Raw genomic sequence first — 14,318 nt, 5'->3', positions numbered from 1 at the left:
CTTATCCCCCCTCTGATTTGTATTGTAATCCTGGGGTTTATCAGTCCAGAACTCTTGACCATGGGTACGTCGAGTAAATCAGCTCGGCTTTCTAGGTGAAACAAGTAAAAGTATATATGAGCCGATTTACTTCTTTACTTCTGCTTTAACAGATTTAATGTGTGTCCAATCTGTACTTCAATAGTTGCCGTTACATCACATTTAGCTACCATTAAACGTCTCATTTATCAGACAGAACATCGGGTTGGTCATAAGTGTGGAGAGTGCTTAGAAATGTGGACATGGTGTTGGCAGCAGGGCTAGAGGATTGGACCGGGACAGGGTGTACAGGCAGAAGATAGTCTAGAATTTGGATTTACTTAGGTTTTTTTTTTGGACAACCGGACCCGGTCATGAATCTGGCTATCCCAGTGAAGCTCTTTACCAAAGACCTTGGTCGCTCAGCAAAGAGGGAACTTGGAGAACATCTAAAGCAGCTGTCTGAAAGCTTTCGATGAGGGCCTTTATACCTTGTGCAATAACCTGGTTCTGAAACCAATTGCAGTAGCCATGAAAACAATGGATCAGCAACTGCAGTCAAAATGTAAAACGCCTGAATCACAATTGTTTGTTGTGAAGACAGAAGTGCCAGGTCACACACTGCGGGAGCAGGAATCCTAGTCAAAAGCCTGGCACTAGCTCTTGGCGGTCTGGAGAAACATCTAACATTCCCAAAGCACATCACCCATTTAAGGCGAGACATACTGCTGCTCTCCAAGGCTATAAAGAACAATCCTCATCATGGAGCTGTAGGTGTGAATGGAAGACCACTTGTGAGTCATTGTCTGCCAATAATAGGGCTGGAAGATGAAGTGCAATTCCATGGAGAGGAGAGGATTCAATCAATCAATAGAGCCCTTTCGGACACTGGTCATCTGAGGAAGAGCAAGGGCCAGTACGAACATCTTTGGTATGATGTTGAGAAACCAGAAACACCCTAAAACATATTACATTATTGAGGTGGATTGGTTAAAAAACTTTATGATCTAAATATCTCCTTCTTTACTTTATTCTGTTCTTATTCTTATGATTTCTTAGTAATTGCTGGGACCACTGCTCTGATCCAAGAGAAAAATACTACTAGGCAATTATACACATATCGGCTTCAGCAGAACTCTTTCTTAAACAAGTGTCCTTCTTCCTTTTTTTTTTCTTGTAGGAATGCTCTTGGTGACTGCTGACACTCTGGGTCATGACTTCCACGTCTTCCAGATCCTGACACACCCATGGACCTCATCGCAAAGCGCCGTCCACCACCTGTACACGTTACACCGTGGGGAGACTGAGGCCAAGGTACAAGAAACTCAACTCTATACAGCAGTTGCTGATGAATCTTCATGAAGCAGTTGATTCTTTACTCTAATAATCCGTTAACTGCTACTCCAATGAAACCTCACCTCTTTTTGAAACCGAGGGCGCCACCTACTGAGCTCTAAGCATTAGAACAATTTTTCATGAAGCATCATCGGTCCATCGTACGCATGGATGCGCACACCCCCACCACACACACACACACTAACACACACACAGTATTCTCCTGTAGATGTTTAACCAAACGGCAGGTCCGCTGATCGCCTGCAGACAGAGACCACTTTGATCGTGTTGGTTGTAAACACAGAACCTCAGCCTCGTCTGTGGCTTGTGCCAGGGGTTATCACCTCGCACTGACACGCATACTCAGACGCACTGCCGAGTGATAAAGTCTCCAGTTAGCTGGGCGGTGAGATGCCTTATCTGTGTCCAAACATGCGGCTGGCTGTCAGTGACCTAGAGCAAGGTAAACAGACCTGCTGCTGATAAGAGTCGCATGGGCCGGTCCAAAGGACAAGAATGTAAGAAAAAAAAAAAAACACAGTACCTTTGGGCACGTTGAAGAGCTCTCGACACGCCGCTGTCCAATCAACCGTGATTTCAACACTGACATGGCGTTCCTATCAGTGTTTGCCTGCACTTGCACAACCTGTCGGATTTTCTACAGTAGCACAGAATCTCAGATTCTCAGATCAGTTTCAGTCAGTTCCACTTGCAGTCAAAATGAATAGTCCAGATCCAGATTATCCTCTAGATGATAACAACAATTATAATGTAGTATACATTCACTGCGGATCTATTGTAGCCCATAATCTTTTCCCATCTCATCGGCCCCTGTTGAGGTCAAGCCCCCCTACTTCATTCATCAACTACACTAACTGCCTGGTATGTCCAGAATACCCACATTAGCTGTCATTGCTGTGGACAATTACCTCATCTGACCTGGCAGGAGATTAGAAAAATCCTGCAGACTCAAAGCTGTCTCCTTCAGACAGGTCTGAAGATGAAGACATTCTTCTCATTCACCTTCTCGTTCACGAGGCCGTGGACTCTCCACACCTTGTTACTTTTTTTCAAAATGAAGAAAGAAGCCACTCCAACCCACCTCATCATCCTCCTCCCAGCAACCCCCCTCCTTTTGTCTTTTTATTGTGTTTTCTCTTTCTTTTTGCGCTTCCATTGTGTCTCACAGCTAATCTGTCTGGTTTCCTGCATGTCTGACATGCTCGGAGAGATCCTATCTCCACGAGTGGCTGCTTTCCAAGTCTGCAAGTGTTTGGGAAGGACAACTAACAAAAAAACACTCCATCAATTCCTTTGTTTTCTTCTTCCCTGACACACCTGTTTTTATCAGAAGGCTTCTTATCAGTGTCACCCATTACACACTTATCAGCCTCACGTTTGAGTCTGTTGTCAAACGACTTCATGATGATCATGTATTGTTTTTTATCCATACAACATATTTGGATTCGGGTCAGTGAGTCTGAACTCTTACATGTTCTGTTGACAGTGCACAAAAAAAACGTACGTTAAGATGTACACATGTTTAAAATAAACCCACAACCAAGTACAGAGAATAAGTGTCAGAACATGCATGTACGATTACTGCAGATATGATTTAAGGTAAGGTAAGGTAAAACTTTATTTAAATTAAGAAGAAAAGGTTCTTTAGGGCCTTTATAAGGGAGGGTAGCTACAAACATTTCCAATGGATAAATCTTCATTTCCAAAAAAAAAGTGCGCCTTATAATCTGTTGCGCCTTATAAATGAACATTACCTGGTGGGTGATTTGTTTACAAACACTTTCATGACTGGGCGCCGACTGAGCGGACACGCCGTGGGCGGGATTACGTCATTGCGGGGTGGGATTTACGACACACGTCACATCATGGCGGACGTCTATGGAGTGATATTACTGCCACCGATTTGAGCGAGTGTGTCTTGGTTGTTGTACATTCAAAATCACTCTGGTACACGCTCAATCAGTCGTACACGTGCGTATAAAATGTCATACACACGCGCTCTAGCCGTCATACACGCGCTCAACTTCACTGCTGCTCGTGCAACATTTGTCGGCTAACAACACCTGTCTCACAAGCTGCTGCTTGAAACCTTTTAAACATCATTTGAACATCGTTACCATGGGAGTGGACGGAGTTGTAAGAACACTTAGTAAGGTTTGACTTTATCCGACTGTTTTGTTGACATTCCCTTTAGCGCAGCTTTATCTAGTGGATGCATAACGCAACCCCAGTCAAACGTTTGACTGTATCTTTTATTCTATGCGCCTCTTAATCTGGTGCGCCCTATTTATGAAAACAGTTCTAAAATAGGCCATTCATTGAAGGTGCGCCTTATAATTCGGTGCGCCTAATAGTGCGGAAAATACGGTATTGAATCATAAAGTATGAGAGGATAACTACTCTTTGTCTTGGGGTTTCTACACATTTTTCAATTGTAAATAACTTCTCCATCTCTTTAGGTCCAAGACATCTGTTTCAGTCCGGACAGTCGCTGGGTGGCCATCAGTACCCTCCGTGGTACCACGCATGTATTCCCCATCAACTCCTACGGCGGCGCGCCGTGCGCCCGCACGCACATGTCGCCCCGCGTCGTCAATCGGATGTCGCGATTCCAAAAAAGTGCCGGCCTGGAGGAGATCGAGCAAGAGCTGAACCGGGCCGCCGCCTTCGGAGGGGCCACGACGGTCGGTGGTGGAGGAGGAGGAGGGATCGGAGGAAGCGGTTGCATCCTGGGCAGCGGCGGAGGCCTCGGCGGACGCAGCAGCCCCATCGCGGGTCTTTCCAGTAGCCCGTCTGGATCGCCACTACACGGTGAGGAGCCCGGGAGGGTGGCTAATGTGGTACTAGATCTGGGATCTTAGACCTTAAACCTCGTTTGGGGCGGCCATTCCAGTTCAAACGAAGAGTTTTGAATGTTTACTGTAATGAGCGCACCTGGAAAGAAGAAGCACCCTCAGTCCTAAATGTGGTGGTAAAAAAAGGCTCTTGATATAGTGGTTGTCTACACTCCTGCTCTCTCTGGTATTGACCAAGTATTTTCAATGCTTGTTTTTTTTTCCCCCCTCTTGTCATTCGGGCGTGTAGACTGAGTAATCACAGCAGTGCAATATTCTTCAGCCTTGGAAAGGTTTGAGTAGCACAGTGCCAAGATGGAAGTATTTGGCTGTTGAACGTATCATGCTGCCTAAGAAGAAGAAGAAGAAGAAGAAGAATCAACACCAGACACTTCTTCACAGAACTAGTGAACCTAAAATACATCGTGGGGTCGTACTCGGACATGTGCAGATCAGATAACAACTGTCGTCACTCCAGGTCTCTGCTCAGCACTGCCAAACTTTATTAAATCCAGATCACATCAGCCGCTACTAACATACATTGTTCTTTTACTTCTTTAAAAATGTCGATACATACTATATGCATATATGTATATGTATATACGGTATACATATATATAATTTTCATACCGGTGGATCACTATAGTTTAGTATAGGTTGCTATTGAGCCTTAAAATAAATTATATTTAAGCAGTTGAATACTTAACTTGATAAACAAAACTGGATCCTCAATTGACTTCCCCAGAAAGTCGTAAATATATCCTGGTTGCTTGTCAAGGCAGATATTCATGGCACTAAACCAGGAGCTGAAGCTTCACTGGAATATAGGCGCAGGAAATTAGGTCCTTCTAATAAAAAGAGGGAACACTTACTAAATTTGATCTAATTGTGTGTGGGTGTGTTTGTGCAAGTGTGTTTCCAGAAATGGGTTATCTCAGTAGTGTCTTTCCAGGGATTGTGTGCTACCTTTTGTTTGTTCAACACAAGCAACGCCACTCGCGCTTTCACCCCTTTTCACAGGACGAACTGATAAACCCCTGCTGTTGCACCGCATGACCCAAGTGTTACTTCTGACTCTTTCATTTTAGGAAGGAGCACTTCTGGTGTTTTTTGACACTTACTTATCAAATAAAACGTTTTCACCCTTGCGATTTCTAGTCTACCATCAATCTAGGATTCTTAAATGGAAACTTTGTTTAAGAAAACCCTTGAAGAAAAAACTTTCCTGACTCACATAATTCAAATGTTTAAGTATTTCATTGTGACTATGTTTTAAAGCTCTCCCTTTTAAAATCTGGGCGAACAAGAGGTTACAAGAGCGGATTCCATTATGACATTAAAATGGCTTATCTCCTCATCCAGCCAGCTGTAATCATGCCCCGCTTTGTTTATACAACGAGTCCTTTGCAGGTGGAGATGAAATTCCTTTCCACTTTCAGTAGGTGGGGCTTAAGAGGATTTTCTGTATATATTTTAATGAAAAGACAGTTTTTTTTACAGACAGACACACACAGATGATACAATAGAGTCCAACCTCTATTTAAGAAACACTTACATCAACATATTAGTTGACGTTTAAGGACATTCAGGCCGTTTTGTCTCTTTCGATTGGTGGGTTTTATCTTCTTGTGACACGTAAGCAGCAGGATACGTACGTTAACAACGAGTTTAACTAGAAAACGTCTTACTTTCAAGAAACACAACTTGCACGTAAGAGGAGGAAAATCATACCAAATAATCCCGGATATGTCCAATAGTGGCTTCCGATTACAGTTTATTTTTCTACCACATGTTTTGACAGTAAAACCAGGATAAAGGACCAAATTATTTAAACCGTTTTAGTCACTTGGGGGGAGCACGTTGTAATATAAGCCACCTGTCTGTAACGGGAAGTGAGAGTCGGATTGTGATTCTTGGACACTCTGACTCTGTCTTCACGAAACCCCCCCACCCCCCCCCACCCCATCCATTTCTGCTTTCTCTTTCAATGGAAGTCCCTGTATCATTATTGACACCTATTATCTATGGTTCTTGTCTTATCTTATCTTAAACACTGACTTCTTCTTCTTTTTGATTTGGAGTGCCACATAAAACCACTTGATGGGTCTTGAGTTTGGACACATGTGATCTTCGAACGAGAGGTGATAAAACAAACAATTTTCCCATCACTGATCCTTCCCCGTGATGAGTCGATATTTTATTCCAAGTCGGATCATAACTGGATTAGCCGTTCCCAGGAAGTGTAAACAACCAAACCATTGTCTCTCAGGTCATGTACGTTTAATAGTTTTTTAGAAAAACTAGTGACATTCAACCTACACCCACACATTCCTGGAGTCTCCGACCTGGGAATTAAAACAAAAAAAAAAAACATCAAACATTAAAAGCACGTCTGAGTGAGCAGAGCCATTGCTACCGCGGCGATGAGAGACGGCCAGAGCCGGACTTCAAAGTCGGCCACTAGGTGAAAGTGAGCAGAAAAATAATGAGGTGCCATTGAGGAAAAATGGGGGCGTGGTCCGGAGAGGCCAGATAAGTTACCAGTCCTGGTGTTGAAAGCCGCGACTCTTGGGAGCGATGGATGTTAATCATACTGTTAATTCACTGAGCGACTTCTTGTCCACCTGTCGACGATTAGTCTCTGTGAGTTCTTGTGTGTTTGATCAAGCTAGAGTGCTCTTGAATAACACCAACCATGTTTGTTTGTTTGTTATCTCTACTGTTTGCTCTTAGCGGTGACCTCATATTTATTTAATCACTCTGAAGGTAGGGTTGGTGAGCATCATCTAGGCCACCTTAAAGTACTGTAAAAGTACTGAAAGGTGTTTTTTTTTAATGATAAACCTTCATTCATTCATTAATTTTCTACCGCTTTATCCCTTATGGGGGTCGCAGGGAGACTGTAGTCTATCCCAGTTTCATTGGGCGAGAGGCAGGGGACACCCTGGACAGGAAGCTAGTCTGACACATTATCAAACAACAATTTTCATATATAACCAAACCATTTTCCACTTTGATCAAACAATTTTCAACTGTAACTAAACAATTTTCAACTGTAATCAAACAATTTTCAACTGTAACTAAACAATTTTCAACTGTAATCAAACAATTTTCAACTGTAACTAAACAATTTTCAACTATAATCAAACAATTTCAACTGTATTCAAACCATTTTTAACTATAATCAAACATTTTTTAACTATAATCAAAACATTTTCAACTATTATAAAACAATTTCCATATATAATCAAAATAAATTCAACGGTTATCAAAAAAGTCGTTTTTAGTTGGTACTATATTGTAACTTAAAGGTTAATTTTTGTGGTTAGCAAAACCGAGTTAGCCAAAATTACTACATTTTAAAAGGATAACAATATTTTTCAGACTATTTTGCACAATTTTTTCAATAAAATGTCCGCTGCACCTTAAAGGGGTGTTTCAACCTTATTTCAAATCACTCATTTTCTACTCACCCTAATATTTCGTCCAAAAAAAACACACTTAAAAACATCGAAATACCTCCTTACTGCTCGTCTGTAATGTCCCTCTTGTATCGAAGCATCAACATAACGAAAAATGTTTGTAAAAAACATTAAACAAGTCTCTATTTTAAGATAGTTTTTTGCAGAAGCTAAAAGGCTACGGTGTTTCCTGTCTGTGTAGCACGTTAGCCTATTAGCTTCTGCAACAAACAATCTGGAGCTATTTGGATGTTGAAGTTTGTCTTTTTGGACGAGGAAAAGTGGGCGCTGTTCGTGACCAAAAATAAGCAACGGACTACTCTGAAAATAATCTCAACTCTTAGTCGACATGAGGGCGAGTAGAAAATGAGTCAAATTTGAATTTTTGAACTTTTGGAAATTTAGTGCCCATTTTATGTCTGTACACAGCGTTCAAAAATATATATCAAAATGTTTTCGTACTTCGGTAAAATACAAAGCCATGCAACGCTTTATCCGTTGCCATTTATAGTCTCAAAAAGAACTGTTTGTGTGAAGATCAATAAAGCAGGTTCTGATCCCTTGTACTGGAGAACAAGTTGTTATAAGACATAATTAGAAGCTAAAAGATTATTTCACCATCTCTGTAAAGACCGAAAAGGACATCTTGGACTTAAAACATGTCTGATCACTTAAGTTCTCTTATTTAAAGTGTCATTTACTCCTGAGAGATTCACTGACTACATGCTCCAGGTCTAAAAAAAAGTTCTAGTAAACAATAAAAAGCTTGTCTCTAATCATCAGTACGGTGAGAACCGTGTCCAGCAGGGGTCACTGAGAGTTCCCTGCGATGACGCCTGGGGTGATAAATTGGTCGTGTTATATCGTCCATGGGCTAAAGATAGAAAAAAAAAAAAACAACCTCCTCCTGCCGCCGGCGTTGATACAAACTCATCATTTCTCGACATTCGTGTCGCCACAAACGCATTGTTTCTGATTTCCGGTTGTTGTTGTGCGTTTAGTTTTTTTCGCGACGGTGTGAATTTAGAGCCACGAAAAAAAAAAAAAAAGGGCTGTCTTCGAAGCTGGCGGCGAAGGGCCAGCCCCGGCGCGGTCCCAACTAGCCACAACAGCTGCGATCTGATTGTCGACAGCGTTGATTTTTGGGAAGGAACTGTTAAAAAAAGAGAGAGGCCGCACATCCTTCTTCACAGCTCCCGGCGGCTAATTTTAGCGTCGTGTCACCAGTAGAGATCTTGAAGATCTACGAGTGTGTACAGCGCAGCCTTTTCCTCTGTTTGATCAATGCATTGTTGTGCGAGGCGAGCGGCTGTAATCTGAACCCGGGACGTTATAAAAAGTGGTTTGTCTGCGGCTCTGAGTACACAAGTCAAGATTGTTATGTACAGGCCAGAGGTTACTGAAGCTATAAGTGGCATGTTGCAGTGATTTTAAAGTTTTATAGGTACACAAAGTGCTCGACAATTTCCCTGAAAACATCGTGACGGGACCGGCAGTGATTCTTCTGGGTTACTTTCTGGACATTTGTTCTTTTTTTTTTTTTTTGTCTACAAATATGCAAGTGATTATCACCTTCACACCATCATGGTCTTTACAACAACAACATGTGGCCCATTGTTTGTTTAAATATGACCACTGACATGAAAGCAAGATGGAATATATTTCAACCTTCAGTATGAGTTCCAGCTGTTATCAAACCATTTTTAACTGTTATCCAACAATTTTTAACTATAATCCAAAAATGTTCAACTATAATCCAACAATTTTCAACTATAATCAAACAATTTTCAACTAAAATCCAACAATTTTCAACTATAATCAAACAATTTTTAACCGTAACCAAACAATTTTCTACTATAACCAAACAATTTTTAACCGTAACCAAACAATTTTCTACTATAACCAAACAATTTTCAACTATAATCAAACAATTTTCTACTATGACCAAACAATTTTCAACTATAACCAAACAATTTTCAACTATAATCAAACAATTTTCTACTATAACCAAACAATTTTCTACTATAATCAAACCATTTTCAACAATAATACAACAATTTTCAACTATAAACCAACAATTTTAAAACAATTCTCAACTATAATCAAACAATTTTAACTATAATCAAACAATTTTAACTATAATCCAACAATTCTCAACTATAATCAACAATTTTAACTATAATCCAACAATTTTCAACTATAAACCAACAATTTTTAAACAATTTTCAACTATAATCAAACAATTTTCAACTATAATCAAACAATTTTCTAATATAATCAAACAATTTTCAACAATAATCCAACAACTTTCAATTATAGACCAACAATTTTTAAACAATTTTCAACTATAATCAAACAATTTTCTATTATAATCAAACAATTTTCAACTATAACCAAACAATTTTTAACTATAATCAAACAATTTTCTAATATAATCAAACCATTTTCAACAATAATCCAACAATTTTCAACTATAGACCAACAATTTTTAAACAATTTTCAACTATAATCAAACAATTTTAACTATAATCAAACAATTTTAACTATAAACCAACAATTTTTAAACAATTTTCAACTATAATCAAACAATTTTCAACAATAATAGAACAATTTTTAACTATAATCCAACGATTTTTAACTGAAATCAAACAATTTTCATCTATAATCAAACAATTTTTGAACTATACTCAAATCATTTTCAAACTAGGTTCAACTATCTTAAACAATTGATAACAATCATCAAATACTTTATAGCTAATCAAGAAAGATAGAAAAAGCAAAGAGAAAAGGATTAAATTTGTCTCATTTACTGAACATAACATTTACTTTATACTTGTATTTACATTATTGTATTCACTTATTCCTAATGTTACAAAAAAAGCAGACTTTCGATCGTTTACGTGTATCATGTATTCTTCTCGCATTTCAATCAAGTTATTATTAATCCGATGCTTCAGCTCATTTAATTTCCCTTTTTCGGTTCAACCTGTAAATGTTCTTTGTCCCTCAAGTTCATTTCCAAAGTCATCTATTCTCCTCCTTTAGTATTCTTGTAGTTCAACACATCGTCTTTGAAGATCTTCAATACTTCCACATTCTTCCCTCCATCCCCCTCACGTCCTGGAGGTGCGACCACACGTTTATTTATTTATTCGCTCTGGAACCGTGTAGCTCATGTATCCAAACGTGTCTTTGGCAGCGCAGACTTCCTTTAAACCGGCAGCGACTCTGGCTCCGACTCAGCTCTGGAAACAAGGTGTGACGGGAAACTGTTAATTCGCCGCTCGACGAAGGGACGCATCCGATTTTTTTTTTGTTGCTATTAGAAGGCTGTCGGCCCGGGCTTATTTGGGGGTTGTTGGACCTTTTTTTTTTTTTGTTTCATCTCACCTCCTGCTTCCACTCTCTCCTCCTCCTCCGCCTCCCCGGCTTGTCAGTCAGCACGCTGCGCCGAAGTAAAAACACTCCTCGGAGGAAACATTACCTCATGGCTGCTGTTGTTGCTACATGTATGTGCGGCGGCCTCTGACTGACCCCCATTTTCACCGTTGAGCTCGCTGTGAATGACAAAGTTCAGACGCGCCGGAGTTCTTTTCGCTCGGGACCCCGGGGGGTGTCCACACGTCCCCCTGGCATGCCAGCTACTTTTTAATAAGACTCTGCTGCTGCTGTGGTGATGTAGTGTCGAAAGCTTTTTTTTTAGTCTTGACCAGGAGAGTCCTTTTTGGGAAGGTTCTGGGATCAAAGCCCGGGGATTGGTTTCAGACGTTTTAAACAGTGTTTTTGTCAGAGGAAGATGATTCATTCACCGTTTAATATACAGAGTTTCTTCCTGCAATATGTTGCATCTTCCATCCACGTCATTCATTCCCTCTGCACGTCACACACACAGAGCTCCATCCACTTTGTTTCCCGAGCTGTGAAGTGATCAGCTCTGATGTCATTCTAATCCGCGGCACAATAGCAATATCAGGATTAGAGTGAACTCTGTCTTACGTCCGCCGCCGCTGCCCCCCCCCGTCCCCCTCCATCGTCCCTGAGAGCAGATTTATTTTTCCTCCACGTATTATGTCTCCAACACACGATCAAATGGTCTCTTTTAACTTCTGACGTTTATATGTAGGAGACGAGGGAGAATTATTCAGTAGTTTTCGTTCGGACAAAAGAGCAGAACAATCCCTCTATTTATTTATATATAGATAAAATATGTATTTATATTTGTTTGTAGAATATACATAAAAAAACACATTTTCATTCAATAATTACTAAATACACTGTAAATTATATATATTTTATATATTACTTTAGAAAAAAGCATTGCCTATTCAGAGTAAATTTACTAATATTCCTAAATCATTTATTACTTTTTAAAGTCTAAATTTCCCCAAAGGATCAGTAAAGTTGTATCTAATAAAATCAATTTACCGTAAAAGTCATATAAACTGTATATAAATCATTTTATTTATTGATTCATTATTAATCTTTGATAATACATTTCCATTTGATGTGTAAATGTTCATCGTCTATTAAGTATATTTACAAACTCATGGTCTTTGAAGTCATTTATTCTTCTCTGGATTAAGTTTTAGTGTCAAATACTTGTCTTTTGAGGATCTTCACAGTAGTTTTTCATGTCCACGTTATACATTTATATGTAAATATTTAGAGGTTTATGGAGTAGAAAATAGCTATCGCATATATAAAGAGTCAATTACAAAATAAAAAAATAAATGCATTTACTTTTTAAATTCATTTACAATAACACCGAGTTTTATTTAACTGTTAATTTTGTTTTATTGTAACAATCTTTTTAATATTTTTCTCTGTTTTGTCTTTTATTAAAGACATGCTTAATATACATATTACGTAAAATATGAATAACTTTTATCCATGTACTAACTCTTTCACTTAATGCGAGCATTTAATATTAACAGTTGTTTATCCATATAAATAAATAAAAGACACAGTAAAATACACAGAAAAGAAAATTCTATTCAAACTTCTCAAGACTCAGTACCGTTGTTTTCCTCTGTGTGGCGCTCTGTGGTCAGAGTTTCAAGCCAGAGCAGAGGGCGGAGCTTTTACACCCTGAGTGTTCACACACACACACACACTCACGCACACACACACTCAAGCACACACACACTAGAGAGAGAGAGTGAGAGAACCTTCGCTCAGATACAAATCTTAACAAGTAGAAAAGAGAGAGAAAAAAAAAAGCAATTTCTTCTTCTGATGGTCACTTCCTCCCATTTTATCATATTTATTTTAAATTATACTTTTATTCCCGTTTTTCCTTTTTTTAATCAAACAAAACAAATATTGCATTATGTCCACGTTTTATAGCAGAAAGTTAATATTGGTTAAAACAAATTAAATCAACTTACAAAGTAAGTAAATTAGCAAATATAACTGGTAGATAATATTTTGACTTTAAATGTCAATTCATTAAGTATTTAAACATGGGAATATTATTAATAAATTAAAACATTTATTATTTAAACATTAAAATGTATTTTCTCTTTAAATCTTTAAGTAAAATTGTGTAGCTTTTTGTCTTTACTACATAATTATTATCAAAAATACAGAACATATGTTAAAGCTCAACTTAAAACTAGCTTAATGAACCACTTTTATTAAACAAAAACATGATCTTAACTCAATATATTTCTCCTAAGTGGACGTAAAACTCTGAACATTGTTTATATTTCCCCTCAACACTTGTGTGTGTGTGTGTGTGTGTGTGTGTGTGAGTGTGTGTGGTTGCAGACAGAGCTGTTGTTAATGCTGATGGATGTTGTGTAGCTCAGAGGATTATACGTTTGTGTGTCCTCGCTCTGCACATTCGATTCTCCCATCAAAGGTAAGCCAGCGTCCGCCGGGCCGCAGCGAGACAAAAGCGGCTTGTTTTACAAGCGTGTATTCCGTCTTAAAAATAAGGCCTCTGCGCTACTTTTGAGAGGCTTTTAAAACTGCAGCAAATACTACACACACCAGATCTTAATAACTCAATCTGCACTGCCACTAAAAACCCTCTTATCGCCGGACGGCCGCTGCAGCTCTCGTCGTTATTTTATTCCTGAAAAATTGTGACCTGAGATAAATGAAGCTCAGGGCGAACACACACACTTGTGGCTTCCATCCTGCTTTACTGTCTGAAAAGTACACGAGATGAAAGCCTCGATTGTCTGCATGAAGGCAGGACTAAATCGTGCATAGAAATAAAAAAAAGAAAACAACAGTTAAGACGGAGTTAAGTTACCTCAAAGCTCTGCAACAAATACAGACTGTTACTGTTGAAATAAACCAAATATAAATAAGGAAAAAACATGATTAAATTAAAAGTGAAACAATTTGATTTAGTCATTTCATTGACTTGGTTAACATTATTTTCTACTTTAAAAAAACACTTAATTAAGAACATAATTGCTATTTTGTTCGTCATGCAAATAGATTTAATATATCATGTGATAAAATCTCTTAATCCAATTTTTCTTTATATGAGACTATTTATTTTAAACTCGTATTAATCATATCCCTAATATATTTCCCAAGGGATCAATACAATTATGTTGATTTTATTTTCGTGTTTCTCCTTTTGTTTTTATAAACCAAATACTTCACTTTAAGATTTAAGTTTCCCGGCAAT

General features: G+C 38.7%; 1 protein-coding gene across 2 annotated transcripts in view; it reads left to right on the top strand.

Annotated features, from left to right (window-relative positions):
• bcas3 (BCAS3 microtubule associated cell migration factor) overlaps positions 1-14,318 on the top strand; it is a 339,719-nt gene that overhangs the window by 49,357 nt on the left and 276,044 nt on the right. For both annotated transcript variants that reach the window (XM_087795199.1, XM_087795200.1), the window contains exons 14-15: positions 1,199-1,332; positions 3,834-4,185. In XM_087795199.1, the coding sequence (XP_087651325.1) occupies positions 1,199-1,332; positions 3,834-4,185 (486 nt within the window). The remainder of the gene's footprint in view (positions 1-1,198; positions 1,333-3,833; positions 4,186-14,318) is intronic.

Source organism: Callionymus lyra, chromosome 7 (genome assembly GCF_982586985.1).
Source record: "Callionymus lyra chromosome 7, fCalLyr1.hap1.1, whole genome shotgun sequence".
Classification (NCBI taxonomy): Eukaryota; Metazoa; Chordata; class Actinopteri; order Syngnathiformes; family Callionymidae; genus Callionymus; species Callionymus lyra.
This window is presented reverse-complemented; position numbering and strand designations above follow the sequence as displayed.